The sequence below is a fragment of the Heterodontus francisci genome, chromosome 17 (genome assembly GCF_036365525.1).
Source record: "Heterodontus francisci isolate sHetFra1 chromosome 17, sHetFra1.hap1, whole genome shotgun sequence".
In the NCBI taxonomy this organism is placed as follows: domain Eukaryota; kingdom Metazoa; phylum Chordata; class Chondrichthyes; order Heterodontiformes; family Heterodontidae; genus Heterodontus; species Heterodontus francisci.
Window position 1 is genome coordinate 38,499,731 of NC_090387.1, and position 21,034 is coordinate 38,520,764.

Here is a 21,034-nt window from a genome sequence, read left to right on the forward strand (position 1 = left end):
GAGGTAGATAGATTCTTGATAAGCAAGGGGTGGAAGGTTATCGGGGGTAGGTGGAAATGTTGAGTAATCAGTTCAGCCATGAGCTTATTGAAAGGCGGAGCAGGCCTGAAGGGCTGAGTGGCCTACTCCTGCTCCTAATTTGCATGTTCGTACGTATGCTCGTATGCATGTTATCATGATGTCATTATAAATGTAAGTAATAACTATGGATTCAGAATTATAATTTTTTTTCATATAGCCATCTTGATCAGTCATTGCATCAAATGTTTTAATAAAATAAAGTGTGCCTTTGTTTCATAGCTATACTTTTAGAATCCAACATTTTAAGCATGTTGCCATAATTTCAGAAAATACATAAAATTGGCATGCAATAACGTGGAACAGCTTTGAAGATTTAATTTGTTTTTTGGGTATTTGTATTGTCTAATGTAGGTTGTAGTCATTTGTATTTAAATAACAGACAACGTGGCATCAAATCTGAAATTTTGGTAGTAATGCAGCAACAAACAGGTGTAACTTTAACTTGTGTATGTTGTGGCCTTATTTATATCCATCGTTTTTACTCCTGGCACTTAGCTACTTTCCTACAACACTTCACCTGACAGCCTACTTCATAGGTATTAAATCTCACCTTACAGCAAACCAGCTTATTTCATGAGATCAATTGGCATTGATTTAGGGCTTTGTTTTTAGATTGCTTGCATATAACTACTGCTGCACTGCTGATGACTACTATTTTATGAAAGCTAATGGTGCTTCTAGGACAGCATTTCATAATGCATATAATTAATAAGTCAGTCTTCCGTGGCGTTCCACATGGGGAATTAAGACCAAGTGCAGTAACAAGGCGAAAAGGGGCAAAGAGGATAAAGATAAACTGCACCGGGGGCACAAACATAATTCAAATCCTGTTTTAAAATCATTAGCTTCTTTTTTATATTTATCTATTTGCATTTTATGTTAAATGATGTTTGCCTGTATTCCCTGTCAAAATTGCCTTTTTAAATTCTTATGTCTAATTTTATAATGAAACACCCCACGTAGGGTCATACTGTAATTACACTCTTCTTCAAGTCGAAGCACAATACTACCACTGCTAGCAGTGTATAATTACAATCTGATAAGTTTAAATATGGATGTAGGAATTTGTAATCAAAATCTAAAAGTAGGGATTATAAAATAGGAACTGAATTAAATCTGCACATCCTGGTTGAATTATCCATCACCATCCAACTTTGTTTCACCTGAAGACTGGAATTGCTCTCGACGTCTGGGTGCAATGCCACAGGAGATCAACAAGTTTTAGACCTAAATAGTATTGCATCATATTGTTTTGTTTTGTAGCCAACTAGACGAAGTTAAATAATTACAAATTCCTGCATCCTTGCAAGACCACACAACTTTTTTAATTGGTGTAAGCTTAGTTCAATGATAGCATTCTTGCCTCAGAATCAAGTTTGAGAGTTTAAGTCCCATTTCAGGGCTTGAGTATATAATCCATATTGAAAAATTGCTGTATTTTTGGAGGCATAATTTTTACAAATGGAACATTAAACTGAGGCACTGTCTGCTTGGTCAGTTAGATGGTAAAGATCTCTCGGTACTACCTGAAGAAGAACAGGGAGTTCTCCTGATGTAGTTTAGTTTAGTTTAGAGATACAGCACTGAAACAGGCCCTTCGGCCCACCGTGTCTGTGCCGACCATCAACCACCCATTTATACTAATCGTACACTAATCCCATATTCCTACCAAATCCCCACCTGTCCCTATATTTCCCTACCACCTACCTATACTAAGGGCAATTTATAATGGCCAATTTACCTACCAACCTGCAAGTCTTTTGGCTTGTGGGAGGAAACCGGAGCACCCGGAGGAAACCCACACAGACACAGGGAAAACTTGCAAACTCCACATAGGCAGTACCCAGAATTGAACCCGGGTCGCTGGAGCTGTGAGGCTGCAGTGCTAACCACTGCGCCGCTGATGTGTTACTTGATAATCTTTCCTCAGTAAACATCACCAAAAACTGTCTAAATGCTCATTCATCTCATTTATTGCTTGTGGAATCTTGTGTGCCTGTTATTTATTGTGTTTGCCTGTATAACAGTAAAACTAGTAAGTGGCACCCTTTCATACCAGCGCTTCTGATGTGTCTTCCCTTTTCCTCAACCGATGGCTCAGCTACCCCCGCCACCTTGGTTGACGGCCCTCGACCATGCCTGTTCCATTTCCCGCACTATTGCTCTCACCATCCCCCTCCACCACCTCTTAGAACCACAATCGGGTTCTCCTTGTCCTCACCTTCCACCCTAGCAGCTTCCGCATTCAATAGATCATTTTCTGCCACCTCCAACGTGTTGCTGCCACAAAACAAATCTTCCCCTCCCCTTTAGCCGTCCGACGTGACCATTCCATCAGCGATACGCTGGTCCACTCCTCAGTCATCCTGCACATGCTTTCGCTTCCTTTGGCACCTTCTCATGCCAGCAAAGGAGATGCAATACCTGTCCCTTTTACCTCCTTGCTTCTTGCCGTCCAAGGCCACAAACATTCCTTCCGGGTGAAACTGCGATTTATTTGTACTGCTTTTAATTTAGCATACTGTATTGGATGCTAACAATGTGGTCTCCTCTGATTGGGAAGACCAAATGCAGTTTAGGTGACTACTTTGCAGAATACGCCTGTTCTGTCCTCAAGCATGATCCGGAGCTCCCGGTCACCTGTCATTTTAATTCTCTGTCCCACTCCCACTCTGACATTTCTGGCCTCAGCCTCCTGCAGTGTTCCAATGAAGTTCAATGTGAGCTTAAGAAATGGCACCTTATCTCTCGATTAGGTACTTTACAGCCTTCTGGACTCAACATTGAGTTTAGCAGTTTCAGATCATAAACACTGGCCCCTTTTGTTTGTTTTCAGACAGCAGTTGTTGGTGTTGATGCTGTTATTCCTAATTACACCTCCTCCACACACACCTTTCATCCCATTACCTCTCTTTTAGCCTTGTACCATCATTCTTTTAGCATTTAATTTGTCCTGCCTTCCACCCTATCACAGACCTTCCCTTTTGTTCCTTCTTCCCCCTCCCCCTCTTTCCCTGTTTTGCTTAAAACCTGTTCTATCTCTAAGTACTTCCAATTCTGATGAAGGGTCTTCAACCTGAAACATTAATTCTGTTTCTCTGTCCAGATATGCTGTCAGACCTGCTGAGTATTTCCAGCATTTTCTGTTTCTCTCAAATTTCTAGCATCCACAGTATTTTGTTCTTGCTTCGTTACTAACAGAAGATTCCCACAGGAGCAAGGACCAGCCTGCTTGAAGAAACCCCCCCGGCTTCTTGATCGCCAACCCCCAAACTCCACCTCTCCCAGGCCTGCCTGACTGCTTCATACTCTCCAGTTCTTTCATCATCCAGGGTGCTCTGGCTTTGATTGCCCTACCTTTCCATCTCATGTGAATATACCTCGACTGTACATGAACCATCTCCTCTTTAAATGCAGCCACCGTTCCGTTACAGTTTTGCCTGCCAATCTCTCATTCCACTTTACCCTGGACAGGTTTGTTCTCAACCCACTGACATTAGCCCTCCTCCAGTTAAGTAGTTTTACTCTCGATTGCTCCTTGTCTTTTCCCATAACTAATCTAAACTTTGTGATACTGCAGCGGTTCAAGAAGGCAGCTCACCACCACCTTCTCAAGGGCAATTAGGGATGGGCACTAAAATGTTGGCCTTGCCAGCGACGCCCACAACCCATGAATGAATAAAAAAAACTGTGATCACTGTTCGCTAAATGTTCCCTTACTGGCACTTGATCCATTTGACCCACATCATTCCCCATAACTAGATCCAGCAATGCCTCCTTCCTTGTAGGACCAGAAACATACTGATCAAAAATATTCTCCTGAACACAGTTCATAAACTCTATTCCCTCTCTGCCCTCTATCCTAGTCTATATTAATTTTGTCCAATGAATTGATCCATTGAGTACCTGAGCCATAGAGATCAGGAAGGTCCCACTGCACCAGCTGTGATCAGCCAACTGACCACAAACCCAGTATTAAACACCAGAACTTTGCAGCCTGTATGGACAAATGCAACATAACAAGGTGTGAATCCAGTGAATTTTCAAAGAATGGATGTTGGTGTGCAGGTTGATTGTGATGACAAATATTAGCAGAAGGGTTGAGAAGAGAGAACACCGATTTAAGGTGATTGGCAAAAGAACCAACGGCAACATGAGGAAAAACATTTTGGCGCAGTGAGTGGTGAGGATCTGGAATGCACTGCCTGAGAGTGTGATGGAGGCAGATTCAATTGTAGCTTTCAAAAGAGAATTGGATAAATATCTGAAGAGAAAAAAATCGCAAGGCCAAGGGGAATAGGTGGGGGAGTGGGACTAAGTGAGATGCTCTTGCAGCGAGCTGACATGGATGCAATGGGCCGAATAGTCTCCTTCTGTGCTGTAACCATTCCATGATTCCACGTATCTTTTTCATTTTGGGAAAGTGAATTATCTGGGGTGTTTAGATAAAAAAAAATCTATAAAAATTTAAATGTTGACCACCTTTTTTTCCTCTTCCTTTCAGTGTTTCTGACAGCAGTGAATGGTTACAGCGTAAAAGCAGCTACGAGGGTACAAGATATCTTTGCTGCAGCCAAGCTGCTGGCTCTAACTGTTATAATTATTTTTGGCTGTGTGCAGATTTTTAAAGGTAAGTGTGGGACAAATTTCAATTGTACTATCAGCCTGTTCTGATTAAATCTGTCTGAAAAACCTATTATATCAGACAGGAAGGGTTTCATTCCAAGTAATACTGGTTTACATTTAGAGTCATGGAGAGATACAGCACTGAAACAAGCCCTTCGGCCCACCGAGTCCATGCTGACCATCAACCTACACTAATCCTATAATGGACCAAATTATTTTGAAAATTATATTTCAATCTGAGATAAATAAAATTAATGGATGAATCAAAAGATCATTTATTGCCCTTGCTGTGGTAACTAGGAATTTTTGCTTTAAGTGCTTTAAAATATGCCCCCATCTTTCTGTAGTCTCTGTCCGATTTCCCTTCATGCCCTCTCTGAGCTCATCTTGTCCAAGGGACCCACCTCCTTCTCCCTTGATCCTGTTCCCATTAAACTACTGATCATCCAACTCCTTTCCTCTCCAAAGTACTTGAACGTGTTGTCGCCTCCCAAATATGTGCCCATCTTTCCCAGAACTCCATGTTTGAATCTCTCCAATCAGATTTCTGCCCCTGCTACAGTACCGAAATGGCCCTTATCAAAGTCAAAAATGACATCCTGTGTGACTGGGACAAAGGTAAACTATCCATCCTTGTCCTTCTTGACCTGTCTGCAAGCCTTTGACACGGTTGACCACACCATCCACTTCCAATGCCTCTCCACTGTCATCCAAGTGGGGCTGCTCTCACCTGGTTCCATTATTATCTATCTAATTGTAGCCAGAGAATAACTAGCAATGGGTTCTCTTCCTGCTCCCACACTTTTACCTTTTGTTGTCTCCCAAGGATCTATCCTTGGCCCCTCTATTTCCCATCCAAATGCTGTCCCTCGCCAACATCATTCAAAAGCATGATGTTAGTTTCACATGTATGCTGACGACACCCAGCTCTACCTCAGCACCACCTCTCTCTAATCCTCCATTGTTGCTAAATTATCAGACTGCTCATCTGACATTCAGTACTGGATCAATAGAAATTTTCTCCAGTTAAATATTGGGAAGACTGAGGTCATTGTTTTTAGAATAAAAACAGAAAATGCTGGAAATACTCAGCAGGTCTGGCAGCATCTGTAGGAGAGAGAAGCAGAGTTAACGTTTCAGGTCAGTGACCTTTCATCAGATGATAGTTCCCCTATCACCCCTGTGCTTACTGACCTACATTGGCTCCCAGTCAGTCAACACTCTGATTTTAAAGTTCCCACCTTATTTTCAAATTCCTCCGTGGCCTTGCTGCTCCCTATCTCTGTGATCTCCTCCATTCCCACCACCCATAGGTATCTGCGCAGATCTAATTCTGGCCTCTTGCGCATTCCTGATTTTAATTTGCTCCACCATTGGTGGCCACGCCTTCAGTTGCCGAGTCCCTAAGCTCCAGAATTCTCTTCCTAAACCTCTCCTGCTCTACCTTGCTTTCCTTCTTTAAGACACTCATTGAAACCTATCTCTTTGACCAAGCTTTTGGTGATTTGATCTAATATCTCCTTATGGGACTCGATGTCATATAATAATGCTCCTGTGGAGCGCCTTGACGTTCTATTATGTTAAATGAGCGATATAAATATAAGTTGTTGTATATTATTTGCCTATATGTTTAATCCAACATCATTAACACCAGTAACAATTCAATGGATAGAATTTCATAATTTCTGTTTGCATCAGCAATTGTAAGTAAAAAGTGACTACAATATATCTCAAAAATTACATTGTATATTCCATTCCACCACTTTGAGAGCCTGAACTGAGTCCACCTAGATATTTTAAAATTGTGACTTCACAAAGGACTACTGTATACTGGAACTCAAAGCAGTGTAGGCATCTTGCACGAGGTCTCTCATCTCCTTGAAATTAGTGCAACTGGGTGTTCAGTGCATTGCTAAAGCACTGTTTTGAAGGACTTCAAAGTGTTTTATGTGTTTCATTCTACGGCACTGTGATATTGTGCAGTACCAAAGAAATATGAATGATCTCATTTAAACATGATTTTAGTGCATTATGTACCTGTGACAGAGATTCGAAGGGGCATCAGAGAAAATGGTTTTAAATTGTGCTTAGGGCTGTTAATAAATTGCAGTTAACCTCTGCGATTAGCAGGTAAATGTATCTGGTGATTAATGTTCTCCACACAATAATCATGGAAGTTTCAGAAATCATACTGGGTTTCAAAAATGAGCTCCAATGTTCAAAACTTCATTTTCAAACACCATCTATCATTCCTCTTGTGCTTTCAAATTAAAAATATTAAATTATTTCAGTTTAATTGGTGATGAATTATCTGGTGCCTGGCCTTGCCACCTAATGTATAATAGCTATAGTAAATGCTACTTAATGTTGGCTGACTTGAGGTGTTGGTAGGGGGTCTCATTCCGGGTGGAGTGGTCAGAGAGAAGGATGCCAACTCTGGGTTGGGTGGCCAGAGAGGTTGGATGTGGCAGAGCAGGGCAGAGAGCTATGCTGAAATAAAGGGAAGAAAGCTAAAAATAAAAGTAGGAAATAGGATTATCAGTGAATCCTGTTTAAAAAAAAAAAATTTAAAAAAATTGGTGGTATTGAAGACAATGAACACCTGCTGCGGCAATTGGGGAAAAATGGATCCCTGCATTTGTTTTTGTATGTTTTGCCAAGAGACAAATTAATGAGAATTCCCAGGATGATGTTGGGTGGGTTGGGTTGGTGCAAGGTAGATGTATACATTCTCATTAAGCTGAAGGAAGTTTTCATCCTGAAGAAACAGATTGTATTGTTGGATTGATAAATCTTTGTATCCATGGAAAATCCAATAATTTAAGGTGATTGGAATAGTTTATGGTAACAGAACTTACTTCTTTAATCAAACTGTTCATAATGCAGTTTGTATGCACAGTATGGTGACACTGAAGTGTTTACTAGCTACAGTTTACACTGCAATAAGTGGGATGAAGCATCAGAACATTACTGTTGGACAAGAGTGAGTCTGCTAGAGACACAAACAAACTATGATTTGCATATAAATAACCTGGAGTCGTTACTTTTCATATTGTGGCTCTATCTAGCCTCAGAAGTGAGGCAATTTGGCTGATTTATGCATATACTTCTTAAGTTTGTCTCATCTTTGAATTTCTTGCGTGTGGAGATTTGAAAAGGACTGCTTCTGCCACTTTTGCCCCACATGTGAACCACTTCAAAAATCTGTCAGTAACTACAGTTTCGAGATGTGTGCAAATTTATGGAAACGATGGAGGTCAGTTTTCAGCATTTGTTCTAAAGGAGCATGAAGTTGATGTTGCACCATACTCTTGGCTGAGCAGTGGACATGATGCCTGAACCTTTTTGTGTTTAAGGTTTCATTAGAAAATAGTTGACGAGCTACCCAGTACTGCATTAGCACTCATGGGTATCTCGTTGAACCAGGGGGCTGAAAATGTGTTGGCTTCCTGAGTAAACCTAGTGGAGGTCAACAATAAAGGAGGAGGGAGTGCTTGGGGTGATGGTGTGGGAGCTGGCAAGTCTGTTCAGTATCACTGTTCCTCCTGACCCTTCAAAACTTTCATCAAATGTTTCAGACCAGGTTTGTTCAACACATGGCCTGCGGGCCAGCATCCAGCCCGCTAAAGGTTTTCATCCAGCCCGTGGATGTAAACTGTACCCGGAGCCATTCCTCATCCTCACCAGGAGTCTGTGACTGGAGATGAGAAATTTTCCACTGGCTTCTTCTTGCAGACCGGCTTTTTAAAAAAAAAAATTGCAAGTCAGTTGCACAGCTGACAGCTGCTGACATAGGTAACAGCAGTTTCTGAACTTTGGACAGATTCCACGGGTTCCAACCTTTTTTAAAAAGCCTGCCGGAAAACCCAGAGTCTGTCCGAAGTTTATTTAGAGAGATACAGCACTGAAACAGGCCCTTCGGCCCACCGAGTCTGTGCCAACCAACAACCACCCATTTATACTAATCCTACATTAACTCCATATTCTCTACCACATCCCCACCATTCTCCTACCACCTACCTACACTAGGGGCAATTTACAATGGCCAATTTACCTATCAACCTGCAAGTCTTTGGCTGTGGGAGGAAACCGGAGCACCCGGAGGAAACCCACACAGACACAGGGAGAACTTGCAAACTCCGCACTGGCAGTACCCAGAACTGAACCTGGGTCGCTGGAATTGTGAGGCTGCGGTGCTAACCACTGCACCGCGCAAAGTTCAGAAACAGCTGTTCCCGATGTCAGCAGCTGTCAACTGTGACTTCGATCTTTTTAAAAAAAAAAACTGACCAACCATTTGCTGAGCGTTCCTGCTTTCTGCAACTATCAGAGAGAGAAAAGGGGACAGAGAGAGAGAGAGAAAAGGGGACAGAGAGAAAGAGGTATGGACAGAGAGGGGAGGAAACACAGGGCGGGGGGACACAGGGAGAGAGAGTGATCAAGATCACTCCTGACATGCATATCTATCCGGAATACTCTGCATCATTACAAGTATGTGGGCAAACATTGACTACTTGTGCAAGCAAAACAATACCAGGTATCTCACTAAATCAGTGTCCAACATACCGAAGGGAAGTAAGTCAATAACTTAGTCTTCTCATTTAAAGCTTCTTCATAAAAATGTACATTTGTTCTTGTTTTGATTAATAATGAGAAATTTTTAATGCCTTTATTTTTCCAAAGTTGTCTCGCCGGGCCCCCGAGGTAAGACAAAAATTGTAAGGAGGCCTCCCATGTGAAAAGTTTGGACAACCCTGTTCTGCACTATTTTGAAGTACTCTCCAGTAGTCCCTTTATGGACATCTGGTGAGGAAGAACGTTTTCACGCAGCGAGTGGTTAAGATTTGGAATGTGCTGGCGAAGGGTACGGTGGAGGCAGGTTCACTTGAAGCATTCAAGAGGGAATTAGACTGTTATATGAAAAGGAAGAATGTGCAGGGTTAGTAAGTCTTTTGGAGAGCCAGTGCAGACACGATGGTCTAAATGGCTATGACAATCTGTGATTCTGTGTTTAGGTTACTCAGTGCAAATGGGTGGAGTTTTTAAAAATTGTGAACAAGGTCTTACAAACTGGTGTAGGACCCAGTTTGCCACCTGCCTGTTTGGGGCAGGAATGCTTGGCGCACATTTACAGGCCTGCCTGAAAATCAGGTTAGGTAGGCCGTGAGTATTAATGAGTGGCTGCTGTTTCATCTTTATATGTGAACCATGAAGCTCCACGATTCATATCGAGCAGCCTACAAAAGCAGAATAAACGGTCAACATTCCTGGTCTTGACATCTTGAGTGCTGGCATTCTGTTCTCTAGTGGATGCATCACAGCTTAGCCCAATCCTGTCTTCACCTGAAATGCAAACATGAGTTTTTCCACTGCTCGCCTCCGTTCCCAGCCCCAGCAGGGGCGAGTATGTCTCTGCTGAATTGGAGAAGGCAGTGGCCGAGTGGTAATGTCACTAGAATAGTAACCCAGAGCCTCAGGCTAATGAGTGGTGGAATTTGAATTCAATTGATAAATCTGGAATTAAAAAAGCTTGTCCAGTGGTGATTATGTAACCATTGTCGATTGTTGTACACACCCATCTGGTTCACTAATGTTCTTAAGGGAAGGAAATCTGTCGTCCTTACCTGGTCTGGTCTACATGTGACTGGAGACCCACAGCAATGTGGTTGACTCTTAAATGCCCTTTGAAATGTCCTACTCAGTTTTACCAAACCACTACGAAGCCTAAGGAAAGGAATGAAACCGGATGGAATGCCTGACATTAACCTAAACACTGGAAACGACAATGGCAAACCCAGCCCTGTCGACCCTGCAAAGTCCTCCTTACCAACATCTGGGGACTTGTGCCAAAATTGGGAGATGTCAGGTCAAACGTGGGCAAGGAAACCTCCTGCTAATTATCACCTACTGCTACTGCCCCCCCCCACCTCGGCTGATGAATCAGTGCTTCTCCATTTTGAACACCAATTGGAGGAAGCACTTAGGATAGCAAGAGCACAAAATGTACTCTGGGTGGGGGACTTCAATGTCCATCACTATGAGTGGCTCGGTAGCACCACAACTGACCGAGCTGGACTGCAGTCTAGCAGTTATGTCCTTTAGGACTCGTCCAGCTCAGTTTAACCTGATACCATGAGACTTCATGGGGTCCAGAGTCAATGTTGAGGACTCCCAGGGCCACTCCCTCCCAACTGTATACCACTGTGCCGCCACCTCTGGTGGTTATGTCCTGTCCCACTGGCAGGACAAGAATGGTGGTTGTGGTGCCTGGGACATTGTCGGTAAGGTATGTGTGGTGAGGGAATCAACAAGAGGAAAAAACCTACTTGACTTCGTCCTCACCAATTTACCTGTCGCAGATGCATCTGTCCATGACAGTCTTGGTAGGAATGCCTACCGCACAGTCCTTGTGGAGACGAAGTCCTGTCTTCACACTGAGGGTACCCACCATCAGGTTGTGTGGCACTGCCACCGTGCTAAATGGGATAGATTTCGAACAGATCTTGCAACTCAAAACTGGGCATCCATGAGGCGCTGTGAACCATTAGCAGCAGCAGAATTGTACACAACCACAATCTGTAACCTCGTAGCCCAGCATATCCCCCACTTTATCATTACCATCAAGCTAGGGGATCAACCCTGGTTCAATGAAGAGAGCAGAATGGCATGCTAGGAGCAGCACCAGGCATACCTAAAAATGAGGTGTCAGCCTGGTGAACCTACAACCCAGGACTACTTGCAAGCCAAACATCGGAAGCAGCATGCAATAGACAGAGCTAAGCAATCCCACAACCAATGGATCAGATCTAAGCTCTGCGGTCCTGCCACGTCCGGTCATGAATGGTGGTGAACAATTAAACAACTGACCAAGTGGATGATCCATCTTGGCTCCCTCCTGAGGGTCGCCGCATCACAGATGCCAGTCTTCAGCCAATCTGATTCACTCCACGTGATATCAAGAAACTGCTGAAGGCACTGGATACTGCAAAGGCTATGGGCCCTGACAACATTCTGGCAACAGTACCGAAAACTTGCGCTTCAGACTAGCCACGCCCCTAGTCAAGCTGTTCCAGTACAGTTTACAACACTGGCATCTACCCAGCAATGTGGAAAATTGCCTAATTACATACTGTGCACAAAAAGCAGGACAAATCTGACCTGGCCAATTACTGCCCTATCAGTCCACTCTCGATCATCAGTATAGTAATGAAAGGTGTCGTCAACAGTGCTATCAAGTGGCACTTGCTCAGCAATAACCTGCTCACTGACGCTCAGTTTGGGTTCCACCAGGGCCACTCAGGTCCTGACCTCATTACAGCCTTGATCCAAACATGGACACCAGAGCTGAACTCGAGGTGAGCTGAGAGTGACTGCACTTGATATCAAGGCAGCATTTGACCGAGTATGGCATCAAGGAACCCGAGCAAAACTGGAGTCATTGGGAATCGGGGAAAACTCTCCACTGGTTGGAGTCATACAAAGGAAGATGGTTGTGGTTGTTAGAGATCAATCATCTCAGTCCCAGGACATTACTACAGGAGTTCCTCAGGGTGGTGTCCCAGGTCCAACCATCTTCAGCTGCTTCATCAATGGCCTTCCTTCAATCATAAGGGCAGAAGTGGGGATGTTTGCTGATGATTGAGCAATGTTCAGCACCATTCGTGAGTCCTCAGATACTGAAGCAGTCCGTGTAGAAATGCAGCAAGACCTGGACAATATCCAGGCTTGGGCTGATAAGTGGCAAGTAACATTCGAGCCACACAAGTGCCAGGCAATGACCATCTCAAACAGAGAATCTAACCATCTCCCCTTGACGTTCAGTGGCATTACCATTGCTGAATATCCCACTATAAACATCCTGGGGGGGGTCACCATTGACCAGAAACTGAACTGGACCAGCCATATAAATGTTGTGACTACAAGAGCAGGTCAGAGGCTGGGAATTCTGCAGCGAGTAACTCACCTCCTGACTCTCCAATGCCTGTCCACCATCTACGAAGCGCAAGTCAGGAGTGTGATAGAATAATGGATGGGTGCAGCTGCAACAACACTCAAGAAGCTCGACACCATCCAGGACAAAGCAGCCTGCTTGATTGGCACCCCATCCACAAACATTCACTCCCTCCACCACCAACACACACTGGCAGCAGTGTGTACTACCTACAAGATGCATTGCAGCAACTCACCACACCTCCTTCGACACACCTTCCAAACTCGTGACCTCTACCACCTAGAAGGACAAGGGCAGCAGATGCTTCGGAACACTACCACCTGCAATATCCCCTCCAAGTCACACGCCATCCTGACCTAGAACTATATCGCCATTCCTTCACTGTTGCTGGGTCAAAATTCTGGAACTCCTTTCCGAACAGCACTGTAGGTGAGAATCACAGGAGAATGTCTGTCTGTTTCCCCCTGTGTGGGCCTCTGACCTCCATTTGAGCCTAACAGCAGGGTTCAGAAGCCCAGAGGAAAATTCTACCCATAGAATCAAATCTGGTTTCTTCTCGTCTGGTAACTTTAGCACCACATTATATAGTGTATTTACCTAATACTGAGTTACTGAGAGAACATGGCTGCTGTTCCTGTTATCTACATGAATTCTTTGCAGTACATTCATTTCCATGCTCAATAAAAATGGGTTTGACACGTTTGTACGTACATGATTACGTTGCTACATATTGCAACAGGAACTTGTTATCATTATAGCACTGGGTTCCACATTTTAATGAAATAATGTTAACACACTCAGGCAAGCTAGCATTTCACTGATTACTCTCATTGCAGTTAATATTTGCTTCAGATAAACAAAAAGTGGTGACAATTTTGCTAAAACAGCTGTTCACATGAGCTGTGATGTTTACCAGGCTCTATCAGTGCATGGAGTCTCTCTTCTCTTGGCATTTCTTCGCAGATGAAGATTTTTGGAAGGTTTTGGGGATGGAGTCTCACCGGCAGCCATACTGCATAGTTATAATCCAACAAGGAGTGACACTACAGCAGGATGATGAGGCCAGTAGGACTACAGGCCCTCAGAAAGAGGAGGGGGTCGTAGGTGATGTGTAGGCCAGGATTGCTGTGACACTCTTGTGTTTGAGAACATTGTCCAGTAATTCTTGCAAGATCCATTGAAAAACTTTGTGACCCCAAGGAACATGCTTTGTAGTGCTTGCATTGAAACCCCCTCCCAGCACTTGATAACTTTCTTTGGCCTTTCTCAGCAAACACTGTCTGCACTAAAGAGTAATAAAACTATGAACATTTTGCATAAATTATGATTATTTTGCTCTAATTCTAACTGCGGTGACTGCAACAACCACCGTGGAATCTCCCTGCTCAGCTTAATGGGGAAAGTCTTCGCTCGAGTCATTTTAAACAGACTCCAGAAGCTGGCTGAGCATGTCTACCCTGGGGCACAGTGCAGCTTTTGAGCAGAGTATCCACCATTGACATGCTGTTCTCCCTTCGCCAGCTACTGGAGAAATGCTGCGAACAACAGATGCCCCTCTACGTTGCTTTCATAGATCTCACCAAAGCCTTTGACCTCATCAGCAGACGTGGTCTCTTCAGACTACTAGCAAAGATTGATGTCCACCAAAGCTACTAAGTATCATCACCTCATTCCATGACAATATGAAAGGCACAATTCAGCATAGCGGCGCCTCATCAGACCTCTTTCCTATCCTGAGTGGCGTGAAACAGGGCTGTGTTCTCGCACCTATACTGTTTGGGATCATCTTCTCACTGCTGCTCTCGCATGCGTTCAATTCTTCAGAATAAGGAATTTTCCACCACACAAGATCAGATGGCAGGTTGTTCAACCTTGCCCATCTTAGAGCGAAGACAAAAATACAGAAGGTCCTCATCGGGGAACTCCTCTTTGCTGACAATGCTGCATTAACATCCCACACAGAAGAGTGTCTGCAGAGACTCATCGACAGGATTGTGGCTGCCTGCAACGAATTTGGCCTAACCATCAGCCTCAAGAAAATGAATATCATGGGACAGGACGTCAGGAATGCTCCATCCATCAATATTGGCGACCACGCTCTGGAAGTGGTTCAAGAGTTCACCTACCTAGGCTGAACTATCACCAGTAACCTGTCTCTCGATGCAGAAATCAACAAGCGCATGGGAAAGGCGTCTGCTGCTATGTCCAGATTAGCCAAGAAAGTGTGGGAAAATGGCGCACTGACACGGAACACAAAAGTCCGTGTGTATCAAGCCTGTGTCCTCAGGACCTTGCTCTACGTCAGTGAGGCCTGGACAACGTATGTCGGCCAGGAGCGATGTCTCCGCTCATTCCATCTTCGCTGTCTCCGGAGAATCCTTGGCATCAGGTGGCAGGACTGTATCTCCAACACAGAAGTCCTCAAGGCGGCCAACACCCCCAGCATATACACCCTACTGAGCCAGTGGCGCTTGAGATGGCTTGGCCATGTGAGCCGCATGGAAGATGGCAAGAACCTCAAGGACGCATTGTACAGCGAGCTCGTCACTGGTACCAGATCCACTGGCCGTCCATGTCTCCCCTTTAAAGACGTCTGCAAACGCGACATGAAGTCCTGTGACATTGACCACAAGTCGTGGGAGTCAGTTGCCAGTGATCGCCAGAGCTGGCGGTCAGCCACAAAGGCGGAGCTAAAGAGTGGCGAGTCGAAGAGACTTAGCTGTTGGCAGGAAAAAAGACGGAAGTACAAGGAGAGAGCCAACTGTGTAACAGCCCCGACAACCAATTTTATCTGCAACGCCTGTGGAAGAGTCTGTCACTCTAGAATTGGCCTTTATAGCCACTCCAGGCGCTGCTTCACAAACCACTGTCCACGTCGCGGCACTTACATTGTCTCTCGAGTCAAGGAAGCCAAAGAAAAAGACATTCTAATCACCATATTTCTATTTGATGACTGCTCAGGTATTCTTGTCCTATTTCATAATCTAAGGCTTTGTCTAACTGGTCCATGGGTGGAAAGAACAGCCATTGTGGTAGGCTCCTTTTGGGTGTTATAACATTATAGGGATGGTAGTGGTCTTGAACCTCTGGGTGTGGGGTCAAGAGATGACTGAAGTCATTGTTAGCAACATAGTGGCTGTCAGTGCCTGTCCAATCTCTGGCACTTTATTAATCATTTGTGGAGCCTGGATGGTGTGGTTAGATCTAAGGATATCATGAGAAGTTGTTGTTTCATCTGTTGTCTTTTCTTGCCAGATGCTGGGCACCTCAGCTGGATGACCAATGATCTGCATGATTATGCAACAAGATTATATGGTAGCTGAGTCCTCCACTGTAGTAGTTCCATCCAGCTAATCATCAAGGTTATATAACACCAGCAGCAAAAAAAACTCCTCTGGGTGCCCAAGATCTTGATTGTCACAATCATCTTATAGACCATAGCAGCCCATCCATCACATTACTTTCTCCACCACCGGTGCACCATGTCTGCAGTGTGTACCATCTACAAAGTTGCATTGCAGCCATGCCAAGGGCTTTCCGCTAACATCTTCCAAACCTGTGACCTCTACCACCTAGGGCAGCAGACACATTGGAACACCACCACCTGCAAGTTCCCCTCCAAGTCACACACCATCCTGACTTGGAACTATATCGTCGTTCCTTTGTCGTCACTGGAACTCCTGGAACTCCCTACCTAACAGCATTTTGGGTGTACCAACACTAAATGGACAGCAACAATTCAAGAAACCAGCTAACCACCACTTTCTCAAGGGCAATGAAAGATGGGCAACAAATGCAGGCTTTGGCCAGTGATGCCCACATCCCATGAACGAAAAAAAAAATTGAGAATGTTGGTCTGCACCTGCTGTGTTTTGGGGTTCCACTGCAGAGTGATGTGAAGATATTCTCTCCATTTTACTCTCCATACTGTTGCGACCAGGTGAGAAAGGGGTCTAGGGGTTCCCTCTCAGCCTTTGCCTGGTCTAACCGTAACAGGATTTAATTTTAAAAACACTGTTTTTAGCTCTTCCAATTGCAAGGCAAAGAAATCAAATCAGGCAGGTTTTCTTAGATTTGAACAAGAAAGGTGGATGTTTATTAACCTTAAACTCTAATTCGGTTAATGACTACGAGTACGCGACTCGACCGCGCTAACATGCATATGTGATAAACACACATACAGATAGAAACAGAAAAAGTTGAAAGAATAAAGGGGAAAAATTTGAGGCAATAGCTGGGTGTATTTACAGTCCTTTGAGTTCAATGTGGAGTCTTCGGTTGCTGGTAAGTCTTGTTGTTGGTTGGGGCCCAGTGCAGGCTTTAACTTGTTTCTATGTAGGAGTCTTTTCTCTCTTGAGGTTTAAGCGACTTCGATGGGTCCAGAGGTTTGTGCGAAAGTGAGAGAGAGCTAGCCAGGAGAGAGGCTGTCTTGTTCCAGGTTCAGTTACAATCTGCAGTCTGTCTTCAAACTGTCCTGTGTGTAGTTCAAAAAGCCTGGGCCAGCAGGTTCGTCATGTGACCAGCTGGTTTAACCACTCCTGCGTTTGTGGATTCTCCATCTTAGCAGACACTGGAATGCGAGCTTTCTTGCGCCTTCAGTGTCTGGTGATCAAAATCCATTTAGGTTAATTGGACTAGGGAGTAGTTGCTTTGTCTCTCCAAGCACCATTTCTTAGTATGCAAACATCCTCCAGCCAAATGTCTGTTGATAAAGAACAAAGAACAGTACAGCACAGGAACAGGCCATTCGGCCCTCCAAGCCTGCGCCGATCTTGATGCCTGCCAAAACTAACACCTTCTGCACTTCCGGGGCCCATATCCCTCTATTCCCTTCCTATTCATATATTTGTCAAGATGTCTCTTAAATGTCGCTATCGTATCTGCTTCCACCACCTCCCCTGGCAGCAAGTTCCAGGCACTCACCACCTTCTGTGTAAAAAAAAACTTGCCTCGCACATCCCTCTAAACTTTGCCCCTCGCACCTTAAACCTATGTCCCCTAGTAACTGACTCTTCCACCCTGGGAAAAAGCTTCTGACTATCCACTCTGTCCATGCCGCTCATAACTTTGTAAACCTCCTATCATGTCGCCCCTCCACCTCCGTCGTTCCAGTGAAAACAATCCGGGTTTTTCCAACCTCTCCTCATAGCTAATGCCCTCCAGACCAGGCAACATCCTGGTAAACCTCCTCTGTACCCTCTCCAAAGCCTCCACGTCCTTCTGGTAGTGTGGTGACCAGAATTGCACGCAGTATTCTAAGTGTGGCCTAACTAAGGTTCTAACACACAGCTGCAACATGACTTGCCAATTTTTATACTCTGTGCCCCGACCAATGAAGGCAAGCATGCCGAATGCCTTCTTGACTACCTTCTGCACCTGCGTTGCCACTTTCAGTGACCTGTGGACCTGTACGCCCAGATCTCTCTGCCTGTCAATACTCCTAAGGGTTCTGCCATTTACTGTATACCTCCCACCTGCATTAGACCTTCCAAAATGCATTACCTCACATTTGTCCGGATTAAACTCCATCTGCCATTTCTCTGCCCAAGTCTCCAACCGATCTATATCCTGCTGTATCCTCTGACAATCCTCATCATTATCTGCAACTCCACCATCCTTTGTGTCGTCCGCAAACTTACTAATCAGACCAGCTACATTTTCCTCCAAATCATTTATATATACTACAAACAGCAAAGGTCCCAGCACTGATCCCTGCGGAACACCACTAGTCACATCCCTCCATTCAGAAAACCACCCATCCACTGTTACCCTCTGTCTTCTGTGACTGAGCCAGTTCTGTATCCATCTTGCCAGCTCACCTCTGATCCCGTGTGACTTCACCTTTTGCACCAGTCTGCCATGCGGGACCTTGTCAAAGGCTTTACTAAAGTCCATATAGACAACATCCACCGCCCTTCCCTCATCAATCATCTTCGTCACTTCCTCAAAAAACTCAATCAAATTAGTAAGACACGACCTCCCCTTCACAAAACCATGCTGTCTCTCGTTAATAAGTTCATTTGTTTCCAAATGGGAGTAAATCCTGTCCCAAAGAATCCTCTCTAATAGTTTTCCTACCACTGACGTAAGGCTCACCGGCCTATAATTTCCTGGATTATCCTTGCCACCCTTCTTAAACAAAGGAACAACACTGGCTATTCTCCAGTCCTCTGGGACCTCACCTGTAGCCAATGAGGATACAAAGATTTCTGTCAAGGCCCCAGCAATTTCTTCCCTTGCCTCCCTTAGTATTCTGGGGTAGATCCCATCAGGCCCTGGGGATTTATCTACCTTAATGCTTTGCAAGACACCCAACACCTCCTCCTTTTTGATAATGAGATGACTGAGACTATCTGCACTCCCTTCCCTAGGCTCATCATCCAGCAAGTCCTTCTCCTTGGTGAATACTGATGCAAAGGACACATTTAGCACCTCGCCCATTTCCTCTGGCTCCAAACATAGATTCCCATCTCTGTGCTTGAGTGGGCCAACCCTTTCCCTGGTTACCCTCTTGCTCTTTATATATGTATAAAAAGCCTTGGGATTTTCCTTAATCCTGTTTGCCAATGACTTTTCATGACCCCTTTTAGCCCTCCTAACTCCTTGCTTAAGTTCCTTCCTACTGTCTTTATATTCCTCAAGTGCATCATCTGTTCCTAGCCTTCCAGCCCTTACAAATGCTTCCTTTTTCTTTTTGACTCGGCTCACAATATCCCGTGTTATCCAAGCTCCCCGAAACTTTCCAAACTTGTTTTTCTTCCTCACAGGAACATGCTGGTCCTGGATTCTAATCAGCTGACATTTGAAAGACTCCCACATGTCAGATGTTGATTTACCCTCACTCTAAACAAGTCATCTCTTCACTCCAGCCACAGTTTAAAAATTAATGTTCATATGACAAAATTAATATACCTCATTCTTAGCAGGTGGGGATCTTCATGACAATGTGGATAAATCAAATTGCGTCATTGCAGTTATCGCAGAGGTGTATTACTGCACATTAGCCACCAGCTGCTTTTGGCTGCATATACAGCATAACAGGAATTTGCATTGGCCTTTTATGCCTTGACTAAGTGCTCTCTGGAAATAGGATTACTAAGGTACTTGCCGCTCCAGCAGAGGAATGAGGTGAGCTGTCCACCTGGCCTACACTTCACTATGCACATCCTGCTACTTGCTGCTCCAAACATGAATGGTGAACACCCAGCCTGTCCAAAAGTCACTACCCACAATCACTGAAGTGCGAGGATGTGTGCTCGTGTTTGGGACAGGTGGAGTGTTTGATAAAAGCTACGGTACTACTTGGTGTGCCCTCACCATCTTGGGAAGAACCTGTGCATTGAGAAAAATGCAAAGAATGGCAATAGATTCACATGCAATGCCTTAAAAGAGAGGTTAAATCATATTTGATCCTCATACAGCTACTGTTGCACTGACTGCTGATGATGAAAATGATTTAAAGAAATAAGCATAAAAATGGAGAATACTTGGCAATTGGTGGCATCACGCCTCCAAACTTGCCCTCATCTGTACATTCCACAGATTCATAGCATAAAAAGGGCCAAAGCTGCTTCCTTCTATCCTGGTTCCCTCTGTGATTGTGCATTTAATTCACCTGGAGGTACTCAGTGTATGAATGTGTGAGGACTCCAAACACCAACCCTTTGCCAGACCATCTTCCCTCCCTGTGTGAGGGTGTTGCAAAGTACCATGTAAACTGATTATTGTGACAATAATCTTCTTGATCGGAAATTTGAATTGCTATGCCCTGCAGCTTTTGCAGCAAAGTAGCAGTGTTGAGAAAAGGGACAGAAGATCATAACTATGCTTTTGCAGTTGCATATTTAGACTCGTTCCATGCATTCTTTGAACAAATCTTCATATTGAGTACACTAACTTTGACATTTCTGATGCTGCTGAACAACTGCTGCATTTGCAAATTGTATTCACTTGCCCTGCAATCTCCACCCAACCACTTTGGAATTGTGATTTAACTGGAGGGTGGCATTTAACTTCAGAGCCAACTACTTCCCTTTAGTCACCTCTGGTATCAGGACATCCAACAACTAGTCTGAAAGTGAAGAGGTTTTTCCTCATTGCCCACATTGCACACATTTTCAAAGCTAATATATACCTACATATTAACTTTACACTTCTACAACTAAATCTTTTTTAAGGAAATAGCCCATTCCCTTTTCGTACGCTTGTCTAAAATTGTGGTTCCCAGCCAAATGCCATAGAGGCCTATCACCCCTCATGTATTTCCCTACACAGTGATTGCATGAAAAGGCAAGGGACTTACCTCGCAAAATTTAGTGAGGCCTGTCCTGCATTAAAAATAGATTCTATTCATGAGATTCTTCTCTTGTAAAATTT

General features: G+C 44.3%; 1 protein-coding gene across 1 annotated transcript in view; it reads left to right on the forward strand.

Annotated features, from left to right (window-relative positions):
- Nucleotides 1-21,034, forward strand: part of slc7a5 (solute carrier family 7 member 5) — an 86,431-nt gene that overhangs the window by 7,474 nt on the left and 57,923 nt on the right. The window contains exon 2 of the mRNA XM_068049300.1: nucleotides 4,586-4,711. Within this exon, the coding sequence (XP_067905401.1) occupies nucleotides 4,586-4,711 (126 nt within the window). The remainder of the gene's footprint in view (nucleotides 1-4,585; nucleotides 4,712-21,034) is intronic.